Raw genomic sequence first — 13,805 nt, forward strand, 5'->3', positions numbered from 1 at the left:
TTTATTTAATCATGTAATCCCATTGAGATCCAGATCCCATTTGCAAGTGAGCCTATTTAATGTAACCTTTTTTAAACTAGGAAGTCACATTGAGACAAGATAGAATCAGTTTGTTTCATTTTTCAATAGAAAAAACTGCAGTTTAGGGCATGATTCCTTTATTATAATACAATAAAATGCATACAAACATAATCTCACAACGTGGCACAACATACAGCTTTTAAACTTTATTTTTCTTCAGGTAAACTTGAACAGTCGATACAAAGAGGGTTCTTAAGTTTGAGGGAGTCTCTCAAACTTTGTCCCCTGGATCTTGCGGCCTATAACTCCCCACATAAAGGAGCCATGTTGTCAGGTAACCCTTTTATTGAATAGATTAGTAAATATGGCAAATTGTTCTAAGCTTACTCTGTACAATGCATCAAATGGCAACATTTTTTGTATTTTCATATTGTCCCTTTACAAATAAAGTAAACTAAACAATTTTTTTCCCAAATAGCAGTTCCTAGAGACTCCATATGAAGAATTTATACATGTGTTTATTTTATAGCATTGTATAAGCCGTCTACAAAATTGTATAAAGTTTTAATCCATTGTGGCAACTTGATAACCACAAAAAGGTTTACTATACACAGTAAATGGCTAATAAGTACAATGTGGTGAAACAAGCATGCAGTTGGATTGAAAGAAATAGTAAAACTTGTTGCAGCATGTAAGCATCTTTTTTTTCAACCTTCTGGTTGTCCTGAAAATGAAGAACAGAAGCCCAGATTGCCCACATAAAACCTGAATAACAAAAAGGAGCTTGTTGCATCGTGTCATGTGTTATCCGCCTACTTGTTTGATCCCCTGAGGAGTATGAAGTGCCAGCATGAATGATTCTTCTTTGAAGATCTTTACAACATGGAACTCAGTCCTCCACAAACTATGAAACAGACATGAGGATATACAAATGTGATAGTGAGCTAGCACTCCTAACATAGTTGTTATAATAATACTTTTTTTAACCTAGTTACTTATGAGCTTTTTCAACATCATGCAAAAGATTGGGCAGAGGAACTAATGTCCTTATATACTTCCTGGTTCTACCATGTTTGAAGATCAGGGGGTCCATTTAAGTCTGTTTTTGACGCAAACATATTTTCATGTTGCCAGTAATTACACAGATGTTTGTTAATGTAATTGCTTTGCCTTATTTGAACTAACTAACACAAATTATAAATGTATAAATTGCTGTGTATATGTGTAAATATCTTGCTAGCTCCCGCGCTGTTGGTTTGATCTGGTTCAAATTGGCTCCTGCAGGGTATGAAATGGCTGGTTAGACTACTGCAAAGGTTTGCTGCTCGTTTGTGTTGTTGGGTCTCATATGCAATACATTTTCAAACCATAAGTTAACCACTCTTTGCCTTTGCATCCTCACATATTCTTGATGAAAGGCCAACATGTTACCACTTCACTGTGATGTCTACTGTCCAAATGCTTCAGGTGAGCAATAGGAACTGAAGCTCCACCAGTGGCTCAATGCTAAAGTTAGATTTTGGACCGCACTGTGGGTGGGTTGTAATTCAAAATAAATAGGCCTACATCATATTTCTTTCTAATCTTTTCTTTCTTATGATTTTCTGGCATTGTCAGCCTTGTTTCAACATAGGCTGTGACCAAGTTGGCAAACAATTTGATGTGGCTAGCTAGGCCTGGCTGTGAGTTAGCCACTGACTTTATAAGTTTAAACCAGCTAGCTCAGTAACGATTTGCAATGTTAGCATTAGCTTTATTAGCTAGTTTGTTCTTTTTCTGATGTTTACATATGTTTATACATTGTCATTTAGTGATTATGGTGATCTATATGGTAATTAAAAACACATAATTGTACCTTTTTTATTAGAGCTAATGTGAAGGTAACTGATATTAGCTGGTTAATTTCATGGTAACTAACTTGATTGACTGTTATAGTTGCTCTGTGAATATTATTATATTGTGAACATTAAATGTCTGTAGCTTTATCATATTTTTTGCTAACACTGCTCCAGCACTTTTAGCTTAGGTTGTACTTTTAACTTTTGACTTGCTGCAGCTTTTATTATTACTAAAGCTATTAATTTAAATGGCTGTAACATGAGGCTGTTGCAAGATTACTGTTGTTGTTGCTGGCACTGCTAGCAAGCTCTTTCAATTACCAACTACACTGTCGGTCAATGGAAATCCCTTTTTTGTGTGTATACTTTCAGGAATCTGTGCTTTCATCTGCTGATACTGGAAAATCCCCTCTTTAACTGGCAGAGTAGGCTGGTTGATTTCATCTTTATTTGATCCCTTGACCTGGTTTCATTCCTGAGGACTCATCAAGTTCATCACTGAGGCCTGACTGAACAACAAAAATCAAGGTGAGACAATATACACCCATGTCGGCACCCATATCTGAACTTGCAGCACAAGGTGAGTACACAATGGCAATACAATGCTGAATCTTTCAAACTATGCATTTCTATGTAGGTAAAATGCTTAATGAATGTTTTGCTTTCCAGTGTCTTCTTTAGTCATCACTGAGAAATTATGATTTCTCTTGCCAAATCTCTCAGAACCAAACTGGGGCATTTATTGTAACCCTTGATAGCCACAATAGGGAATGTTTTTTTCATCATAGTGTTCCCATTCATCTTGAGAATTAAGAAGAAAATGTGACCACATATTTATCACACATGTGTTGACGTTGTTAACGGTCACTGGTACATACATCACTCAAATTATGGACCAATGAGAAGGTCAAAACAGAGTTAGTAATGGAAGCTAGACTTAAACTGTTTAATTATTAGCATTGTTACAGTAGATTGGATCTATATGGATACAGTCTTTTTAAATGTGTGGTAAATTGTTGTCCATTTTCTGTTGAAGTTAATTTTATGGAACTGCAGGGATACGACTGGGAAAAATGGGTTTGGGGTTGTGTGCTATATTGAGAGCTACTGGCTTCTTTGAAGAGCTTCAAGTTTATGGATGGGAGCGTTTTCCGAGCATTTTCTTGTTGAAAATAAAAAACTTGTTGAAGAAATTGGTGACAATATGAAACAGCCCAGTTCTTTGAGTTACCTATGATGCACTATTTGCTGGCAATGCTATTGAATTCATGGTGTTGTTGCTAACTGTATTGTTGATTATGATTACAAGGTCTTTCACTTGCAGAACATCTGGTGGCCAAATGGTAAAGCTGCATAACATGTAGCCAGTGTTCGCAGTGATTGGATCGTTCTGGGGCGTTCAGTGTTATATAATTGCATCAGTGCAATCAGTTGTAACTTTTTAGGTATTTTATTCAATTTTTTTATCTCATATGTGCATTTTAGCTGTAAATTGTTCCTTAGTTGACCCAAAATTCACAGTATTAAAATGTCTACATCAATATAAGACTAGATATTTGAGAAAATCTTAGTTTATTCAGTTTTGGCATACTAACAAATGAACATACTCATTCAAATTAAACTAGAATTTGACTGAAGCATTGCACTAGCTGAAAGTTTGCACAGTTCATCCATTAGAGAACAGATCATTTTTGTACTTCATTTTGTTGCAATTGTAGTTGATGAGACGATTCTCAACATCAAATTTTGTGCCAGTCCATCTTAAAGTTATTGTTCTTTCAAATTGGTGGATTGATGACAATAAGCAAGGCCATTCCCAAAACAATCACTTTTTAATTTTTCTTTGGGCCATTTTGCCTCTATTGGATAGGACAGTGTAGAGAGACAGGAGAGACTGGGGCAAGACATGCAGCAAAAGGCCAAAGCTGGAATCAAACCCACAGCAACAAAGGACTATAGCCTCAATACATGGGGCGTGCAACACAACTGCCAGACCATCTGGTGCCCCCCAAAACCAATCATTAAGTATTGGTAAAATAAAATTTGGTCAAAAAATCACTGAATACATTTTCCAATGTATTTCTATCATCTGTAGTTCTGATAAGTATTTGGTCATATTTGTAAAAAAAAACAAAAAAACAAAAAAAACACGGTTACATTATCATATCATTATTAATGATCAATAGTATGACTGTTTTGAACATGTATGTTGCACATATTTCAGGTCTCTGTTTATTCTTCATAAGCCCACCAGTATTGATTGCTATTATTTTGTCTTATTTTGAGGGTCTGCCTCACATGAGTGGCCAGGTGTATTCTGGAGTCCCTCAGGGTTTTTTTTTTTTTTTTTGCTTATCATAACGATTGAATATGTTGATACTGTAACGCTGATGGAAAATATACTTACACATATTCCCTATTTTGTATTTAATTTCCAAACGTGACGGTCTAAGCTCTTCTGCTTCCTCCTCAAAACACTTAACAGTATTATATAACATATTTATATCTCTATATATTTATCTTTTATTTCAAGTCATTTTTTTCTTTTGCTTTGTATTTCTGCTATTATGAGGCATTAAAGACCAGATCAGGTCTTAAAGCTGCATACATGCATAAGGAGATGTGTCATTTTGAAGAACTCTTTCAAAGTGAAACTTGTCATACTGGAGAAATCCAAAAAGAAAGGTGCTCACTGTGGAGAAGTGTTCTCACGTCATCTTGTGGGAAATAAAAAAACGTTTAGCACACTCGTTTGAGTGCATCACTCCCCAGAAATGTGCTCAGTTCTGCAAACATCTTTCCAAACATGGTTCTTTAGCCACAAGCTTCAGGAGATTCTACTTGCTAAATAAATAATCTTCTTTTTTATGTATAACCCTTGAATTATTCAAGTCTTCACTTCTGCATATTTAGTCAAAAAATGTAAAATAAGAAACCTCTGGGGACAAAGACTCATTAAGGAACTAAACTAAAGACAAGTCTAAAACTTACTGACTGTAATGAGAAAAACTATTCAACTAAAAATTATTTATAAAAATAAGTAAAACTCAAAACTGTAGACTTTTAATCCTGATCAGTCTGATCAAAGTGGACTTAAATCTGACCTGAAATCTATTTGACTTTTGGGGATTTTGATATTATAGGTGACTATAAGGGAATGTTAAGACTGTTGCTATTTCCAATGGTAGTGTGTTGTTTTCTGTCAAAAGTTTCTACCGAGCACTGTATTATCCTATTCAAATTAGAGAGCGTCAAAGTGGTTCTCTGTAAGACTACAAATGAACCTGGGACCGAACAGTTTCAGGGTAGAGAGGAATTCAAGATGAAACATGGAAATGAAAATGTAAATGCACCGTTTGTTTTTACTTTAAAAAAAAGAGTATTAGGGGGCGCTGGTGTCCTGGTGGTTGGTGCGCACACCCCTTATGTAGAGGTTAGAATCCCTGTGAGGGGGAATCCCAGGTTCAAATCTGACCTATGGCTCCTTTCCCGCATGTCGTTCCCCACTCTCTCTCTCCCCAGTTTCTGACTCTATCCACTGTCCTATCTCTACATTAAAAACATTAGAAGATTACACATCTAAAAATGAATAAATAAACATCTAAATAAGCCATGCATTCAGCATGTGCAGCCTTTCCTTGAACCATGATTATTTAATTTTTTTTAAATTTAGCTGGATATTGTATTCTGTATTCTTGATAATTGTTATTTAAAAATGTGTTAAAAAGGGTCTAAAATGTATAAATAGTTGATGTTACAGGAAATATGTTGTGTTAAAGGTTTAAAGAGGTATTTTTTAAACATTATTTTTATTACTTTCTGGAATGTTATAAGGATTAATGTCCAAAATCTAAAACAAAAACTACAGCTCCTGATAAAGGTGTCTCAGGCTCACCACCTTAACCGTTTCCAGAGCTGAGAATCACTGCAAGAATTAGGCTTTAAACCAATAAAACCAATTTCCAAACATAATTGAGAACATGTTTCAATACATATGCATGAAAAAAGGATTTTCCATCCGGTCGACTCACATGCTCATGTAATTGATTGAGGGGATGACCTGTTGTATTAAATGTTATTTGAGAACCATCAAAACGCGCAAAATTGCAAATTGCCCAGCTTGTATCTGAATTAATACCTCATTCATCATCATTATGAGTTGATAAGTTAATTTAACCATTTCATTCTGTCTTAATGAGCTATAGTTGAATTAATGTCATGTAATATATGAAAGTAACATTTGAACAGAGGCAATGATTTGAGACAAACAGAGCAGGGACTACTTTAGAAGCATAATGGTGGCATAAATCTCTGCAGGCTGCACTTCATGTGGCTCTGTACACTTCCAGCTAAATATGATTTTTCTTTTTTTAACCTGAAGAGGATTTTAGGTGTATATGCTTTTGTGATGAGATTTGATTGATTTCAATGTTTGGATGTAACATCTGGTATGTCAGTTGTAAAGACTGCATCAAATTCAGAAGTGGGGACAATATGTTAAAGAAAATTCTGAGATGTTGGATTGTTATGAACAGATTTGATGTGAATGCATGCTTTAGAGAAACAAAGGACAACATGTGGAGATTTTAGTTACAATAATGTTATCTAAAAGCCCTCAATGAAGACCCTCTTGGGCTTCCAGTCCTTCATCTGGCCCTTGAGTGACTGCATGTGACCATTAAGGGCTCTGTGCTGTCTTCTAGTTCCACCTTAAATGCGTTTTGGCCCCGCTTGCTCCCTGTAGTTTGGGTTTTTTTGTCCTCCCGCAGCAGCTGTCACCCTGCATTACTCGCAGTCAGCTAAATGAAACATTATTCTAAACATATGCATCGTAATCAGTCCGGTCACACTTACAAGAACACGCGTTAATAAGGCAATCAATCACTGTGGAACAAGCGAGTTGTTCTGTAACAGCTCATAAACAGTGTGTAATGAAGAATTGGAGGTTAGCATGACACGGCGCTGATCAGATAATCAATGTCAAAGATGCGATGAATGTCAGTAAATGCACTTTTCATGTCGTTTCTATAAAATCCTCAATTTACAACAAGCAGTTCAATTACCCTGAAAATACAGTCAATTAAACGGGGCTGATTGGACAGTAGGGGCAGGATCATCGATCTTTGCATTTCTATCTCGCTGCTGGACATTTAATTTGGTTTTTCTATTAGCACCGAAATAAAGAAAATATAAAATATATTAAACAAGCCCAAAGATTTATTTTCTTGTCAAAAACCATTCGGCGAAGGTGACAGACAGTCTTCTGCATTATGATGAATTCTTTTTTCAGTCGTGCACATTGGATACAAAACTAATCGTGTTATTGTGGCCGGTGTTTTTCTGGCCTCTTGTCTTCTCCCTTTTACACCTCCATCTATCTCAATGCTTTTGTTGTACGGGTTTCAACCCTCGCTTTAGTAAAGAGCAAGGAAACACGGTGATATATCACGCCCATATTTGCTGCCCTAATCCTATTTCTTTTAATGGGGACGTTCAAAAAAGCAACTTATCTTGGAGTCCCCCGGGGACGTTCATGGAGGAGGCTGTATTTTAACCAAGTGCAATTAACGACAGTATCAGCTTGTATCATTTAGAGGTAATGTAAAAATAATGGTAAATTATAGGGCCGGAATGACCCGTGATGGCAGGCCTCATATTCCCTGTAGCTTTCCACGTGATTTTAATTAATATTACACGGTGTTTTCTATAGAAATGGTGTCACAGCACCTAAATAAGCATAGCATGTCTTCATTGTCCCAGTTGAATGCTTTAACGTATAATGTCCTTAATAAAGCCTATAGCTTATTGTAAAAATAAAAATGTGCATTCTTTAACAATCAAATCTAGTTTGAAATAAAACGCGATTTATTTTACCACCGTCAATCTCTGCGTCATCAAGAAGCCTCATGAAGCGGTAATATGTAAAGTTTTTTTCTTTATTTCCCAAGAACAAACACGATCAATAAATAACATGATTTACATTTCATATTGCACATTTTTTTTCAAGTTAAAATATTTAAATTCATACAGTCATTGATAATTTAAATACAGAGATATAGCGTTATAACAGAGACCCAGGGGACAAAAGGCCAATAATATTTTCATCATTTAAATTTCAGTGCTCGATTAGCAGCCCTTTAAAGCCTCCCAAGAAATGTTCTCCATCTCCAAAATTCAGTGTTAATTTTTCACAAAATACAAATCATGAATTTGGACTACAATGGTGAGTTCACGGGCGAATTTGTAGGCTAAGTGATGGTCCTTGTTGGCGTGTACATCCAGTGTTTCAACATTAAAAAAAACATTCAGCAAGTCACAAAAAAATAAATTAAAAAAAACATTTTTTTAAAAACAGCCTACCGTCCACATTTCCTGAAGCTTTTATTTTTCAGGGCAAAAATCAATAAATCAGTTTTCAACTATCAGTAGGCCTAGGACTAACCCATCATTTTTGCAAAATATTTCACGATTTACAGGTCACATGTTTTATAATTAACATATCAGTGATGTCCCAACAGGAACGAATAAAATAGCACATAGCTATTTTCTTTTGTACAGGCGCAGACCGATTTTAAAGCCGGGCTATTTTGTCTGAGTGAGTGTGTGTGTGTGTGTGTGTGTGTGTGTGTGTGTGTGTGTGTGTGTGTGTGTGTGTGTGTGCAGTGTGTGCGTATGTGTGCTGAGGAGAAGGTCCTAAAGGGATTACACTCCTATGAAAATACTGGATTTGATATAATGAGGTTCAGCAATGTAAATAGAGAGAGGCTACTGTGTGTGGAGGTATCAGCAGGCTGCTTTAATATTTTTACATGTCAAATAGAAGCCTTATACACGATGCATTGTGTACCAGCTCTGTCGCTTTGTTCAGCCTCTTTTGTATGTCTAATGACTTCCCTCCGCGGGTTGTTAGCACTTGACAGCGGGTCTCAAAACGAGCAACTTCCTTACAGTCGTGTATTCAAAAGAGCTCCATCTAGGTACATGATTGGCAATTTTTGTCATGATCCTCTCATTATTAACATAAAAATTGACACCAAAAGACGCGGTGCAGAATTATATGCACCTTTCTGAGCTGATTAGGGAAGTCCCAAAAGAGTAGGGGGCTGGGTGTTGAAGGGGGTAGTCCTGCCAAAATCTAACTCCATTAGGCCTAGCCTATATAGTGAAGAAAGATATGCTGCTGGGCAAGAATAGCACACACGTTCTGCTAGCTAAATTTAGGTAGCATAATAAGCTGAGTTTGTGTGGACCAAAGGAGTGAAGGAAGGCTTTGTCACGATGGAATCTAGACATTTTACAAGAAGAAAACTGGAATAGTGGATAAATTATAGTCCTGCGTTTAATTTATAGCTACGATTTGCAAGGAAAAAAACCCAGATAACTTTAAAGGGAATACAACCTAGAAATGGAAAAACAAAAATAAAAAACAAATCCAGTTTAGTCCATAAAAAACTGCTCTAGTGGCACAACACACCGGCACGAGATTTTAGAAAAGTTTTGTGGGAGTGAGTTTAAAAATGTTCGTTACTCAGCTATTTCCCTAAAAGAGCTATTGTACTTTATGAAATTAATCTGTTTTTTTGTGTGTATGTAGTTGTAATGCTGCTTATTAACTCCAGGTGTATTTTGAAAGAAGGCCTTTTCCCTACAGTAGGACAAAAGCAAAAATATGACCCGTTTATGTGTAGGCTGTGTGTCGAGTTATCTGTTGAGTGAACTTTCCTCTCGCGGGTCTGGAGACGGGACTGAGGTCTTGCTGAGAACAGCTGCAGAATAGGGCAGAAATCCACTCTCGGATCTTTGCCCGGAAGCTGTGCAGGTAAAGTCAGAGCTCGCGCTCCTGGAGCCGAGCGCGCTCGCGGCCTGGCTGCTGTGGCAGCTCAGACACGAGCAGGGCCCGGATGCTGATGGCGCACTGACCGCCGCCGCCGCCGCTGCTGCTGCCGCGGCTGCCGACGCTGCAGCGGAACTATTGAGGCCTGCGGGTGACTGGTAGAGTCCCGGGTGCCGGAAGCTGCACAGGAGCTCTGGCCGTGAATAAGGGTGGGAAAGCGCCCGGAAAGTGTCGAGGGGTCGGATGGAGGTGGCGAAAGGTGACGAGGCGGCACTGGTGGCGGCCGCGGCGGCTGCTGCTGCTGTGACACCGACGTGCGGATAGTAATGTAGAGGCATGTGAGAGTGGAAAGGGTATGGTAGGCTTCCTGTAGCTGCCGCGTGCGTCATCATGTAGGTGTAGAAGCTGGGGTCTGCGGGATGGGGCCAGGACATCGCCAAACGCTGCCGTTTGTCCTTCATCCGCCTGTTCTGAAACCACACCTGTACAAAAAAAATAAACACAAGGGCCATACTGAAGCTGCCATGTTGTTTTCAAGCTCTAAATTTAGACACTGAGCCATGCTGGGAAAAAATATGTAGCCTATATAAAGGCTTTATAAATGCTCATAGGCCTAACTGAACAACAAAAATGCTCAATTGTCACATTCAATGTGCATAAAGATAGGCTCAAAATAGGAGAAATGTATAGGCTAGTTAATAGTAGGCTAGCATTATTTTCTTTGCTATAGGCTGTATTTAAAGCAGATGCCTTGGAATGCATTTTACACCAAACGGTCAATTTGATCCAATTTGATAAATACATTAAAAGATTTGTGTGCACAGTTTAAAACAAATAAAATACTAGGCTACAAAAATTGAAACAAATATCAGAATGTTTTCGTTTTTTTTTTTAACTGCATTGTAATATAATAAGCTAGTTAATGTTTTCTCTGCACAGACACACACAGACGCACACAGCGGACAAGAATAATGAAGATTAATCTGTTACCTTAATGGTCGTTTCGGGCAGATTTAGCGCTGCAGCTAATTCACATCTTCTCGGCCTGGAAACGTAATTTTCCCTGTAAAACTCCTTTTCCAGTCTTCCGATCTGTTCTCGGGTGAAAGCAGTCCTATATCTTCTCACTTGGTCGGAATTAGAATTGTTTGATCCCGATGAGTTACCGTTCATATTCGCGAGGGAGTTTGAGCTGGAGGACCCAGAATCTGAAAAACCTGACGAAAAATAAATTTTTAAAAAAGGGAAAAAAATGTAAAATTATAGGCATCAACAATAATAGACATCGATCATGTAGAAAAACAGAGTAAGACTCCTATATTTGACTTACAAATAGCAATAAAACCAATAAGTTATTTCAAGGTGTTTCAAAATATATATAAAACAATTTCATAAATATTTGTTGTATTTTACGTTCTTGCATTGTTAAAATTAATTTATAGTGGGAAAAATAGGATAGTGTATTATTACTTCAGGAATGAGGAAAGTAGAAGAAGAAAATTTAATGATAATAATGATAATAATAATAATAATTGTCTATGTGTTTAATATGTTTTTTTTGATAGAGAATTTTTTGTTTTTAAATAGAAATAGTAGTAATAATCACAATATTTCCATGAAACTTGACTATCAAATTTGAAAAGCAGATATACAGTATGTGAGTTAAAATAAACTGGTACCTTTGTTGTTCTCCTTGTGCTGGCTCGGGGAGCGGTGCGAAGGGCATCCCACCTCCACATCACTGTTAATATCTGAATCTGGAGAAACCTCAGAATAAAGACTCATTTTCTTCCTGCTTTCTGACGAAGAAATCTCCGCCGAGGAGTTATTTTCACTGTTGTGGTGCGTGCCGAAAAGACTGTCAATCTCAAATTTGCTTTTCGTCGGGATGTCCCCCAGATTTCCATGAAGCTGAGCCGAAGTTATTCTCGGGCTGAGCCGTCCGCTGTGCTGCGAGTTCTCCAGGGCCTCCAGCACTGAGTTTCCCGGGGTGCCGTCTGCGAGCCTCTTCCCTGCGACCGGACTGTGCAGCCCTCTCTCCATCAATATCATCTCTTTTCTTATCCTCTCCATCATTAGGCAGGACGACGAAGAAGAGAGAGAGAGAGAGAGAGAGAGAGAGAGAAAAACCCCACAACAACCCCTCAACACTTGTCCAAAAGAAGGGGGGCCGGCTGCAACACCAATGAGTTGTGTCGGAGCTAAATCCGCATGCAACTGTCTCTTAAATAAGTGTCTGTAAAGCTTTTTATAAGCAAGACGCGCAAAATGAAAGAATGTGAATGCAATCGACGAGCGACTGCTCAAAGTGAAGCGTGCATCCTCCCCGCGGCTGCAGAAATGTCATTCATCAAAAAGTGGATGCTGCTGTTCGCGGTTAAAATGCTCGGCTGACGTCGCTCCAATGATCATTTATTGTAACAGGTTTATAAGCAAATAAATAGGAGAGGGCTGTCACTTGATGATGGAGGCGGCCTTCGGTCAGACGAATAATATCCAAGTGGAGAGGAAGAGGAGTGAGGAGGAGAGCTGCGTGTCCCTGGCTTGATCTCTCAGTCTGTTTCACATTGCTCTTGGGTTTGGCCTCTTGGGTGAAATTGGCAGCCTGATTAATAAAATGAGCAGCGCAACATTTCCCTCTTCATTTAGGAATATTATTATGCTTTGATTCTCTATTGTTTCCCTGCTCTCTCTCTCTCTTCGCCCTCCCTCTCTCTAATCCCTTTGCTTTCATATTTTCACCTTGTTTCTTTTATTTTATACAATTCTAGCCACTTAATCGGTGCGTAAAATGCGTAAGGATTTAGGTGCCAGATTTTGATAGTAGATTTGAATAATCATTTTAAGATCATGCTGATAAAGCCTATTTTTCATGTTTTTCTACAATTCTTCAATGTTCATGCTTTCTTTATTCGTCAAATCCACATTTTGACGGGGTGATAATACATGCATGATAACACATCATCACACACACACACACTGATGCATTTATTTATGCATTTAGAAAAAGCTTACTTTTGTCTTCATGTAGGCTACTTTTAACATGATTTAAGAGTGACTAATCGTTTTAATATTTATTTATTGAAGATAAATCATCTAACTCGTGTTTTTTTCGTTCCCGCTCATTCCATACAGTTTCTTTGTCATTTTAATTAGTTTTTAATGTGGAATTTAAACGAATAACTAAGATTTAAGAGCTAAATGACTGAATATTTTACCTTTTCGAAAGAAACTGTCTATTTAAACTTTTTTCCTCACGATTTCCTCCTATGTGGGAAGTTTTACGAGCTGTATTGTACATCAATTCTTTTATGATATATATGAACATTTATGCGTCATATGAACTCTGCCAGAGACTCGATGTGTAAAGACATGACACCCATGCATGGACTCCAGGTTTCCTCAGTGTGAATGACTATAAATGCGCTTTCAGATGATCCTCTGTGCGTCCTCTGGCGCCTCCTGCAGGCTTTAATATTAATAGCTTTCATTGATATGAGGTGTTGAATGGGAGATGTAGGCTTGAGTTTACCTGATGTCCTGACTTGTGTGTGTTCTGAGCATATTTTCGGCCAAATAGATAATAACAATAGCTTTATCACAAGCTTGATAGCTTGAGAAGGGCTGGATACTGCTACAGGGCAAAAGAAACATGTGGAGCAGATTTATTCATAAATGGATTGAGAATGTGATCTAAATCAAAGCAGTGTGTCTGCCCAATGCTCCGATAGCACAAAATAATTGACTGAGTTTGGAAAAAGCTAAGCCTCAATATCAACCTACTGCATGCAGCTAATCTGACCATTTTCTGCCCACTTAGTCACTTGTCTAAATCACGGAGTTCTTTAAAGTCATGTTTCATTATCGTATAGGAGAACTGTTTGACAACTTGCAGGATCAGACCAATTTACAGATTTTCATTGAAACAAAGTAAATGGCCTCTTTAAGCATTTTTTTTCTGTTTCTAAATGACAAATGAAATCACCTCCTTGTAGGTTTAAGAATTTACATTTAATACAGTTGTGTAATTAGCAGACATGTACTGGAGTCATTGTGCAGCTGATGAATCTCATGGTGTTGTTTGCATTTTACTTCAGTCAGCATGTAGACAA

General features: G+C 37.7%; 1 protein-coding gene across 1 annotated transcript; it reads right to left on the bottom strand.

Annotated features, from left to right (window-relative positions):
* Nucleotides 1-7,777: 7,777 nt before the first annotated feature.
* On the bottom strand, nt 7,778-12,377 carry evx2 (even-skipped homeobox 2). The gene is made up of 3 exons (XM_061054491.1): nt 11,373-12,377; nt 10,684-10,910; nt 7,778-10,175 (listed from the first exon to the last, which is right to left on the bottom strand). Exons 1-3 carry the CDS (start codon nt 11,767-11,769, stop codon nt 9,561-9,563), a joined length of 1,239 nt encoding a protein of 412 aa, XP_060910474.1. The 5' UTR covers nt 11,770-12,377; the 3' UTR covers nt 7,778-9,560.
* Between the last annotated feature and the right edge of the window lie 1,428 nt (nt 12,378-13,805).

The sequence above is a fragment of the Labrus mixtus genome, chromosome 13, assembly GCF_963584025.1.
Source record: "Labrus mixtus chromosome 13, fLabMix1.1, whole genome shotgun sequence".
In the NCBI taxonomy this organism is placed as follows: domain Eukaryota; kingdom Metazoa; phylum Chordata; class Actinopteri; order Labriformes; family Labridae; genus Labrus; species Labrus mixtus.

Coding starts and splice junctions, on each gene's coding strand:
- evx2 (XM_061054491.1), bottom strand. CDS start 11,769: ATGATGGAGAGGATAAGAAAAGAGATGATATTGATGGAGAGAGGGCTG. Junction 10,911..11,372: donor GCACAAGGAGAACAACAAAG/GTACCAGTTTAT, acceptor ATTTTTCGTCAG/GTTTTTCAGATTCTGGGTCC. Junction 10,176..10,683: donor TGCCCGAAACGACCATTAAG/GTAACAGATTAA, acceptor TTTTTTGTACAG/GTGTGGTTTCAGAACAGGCG.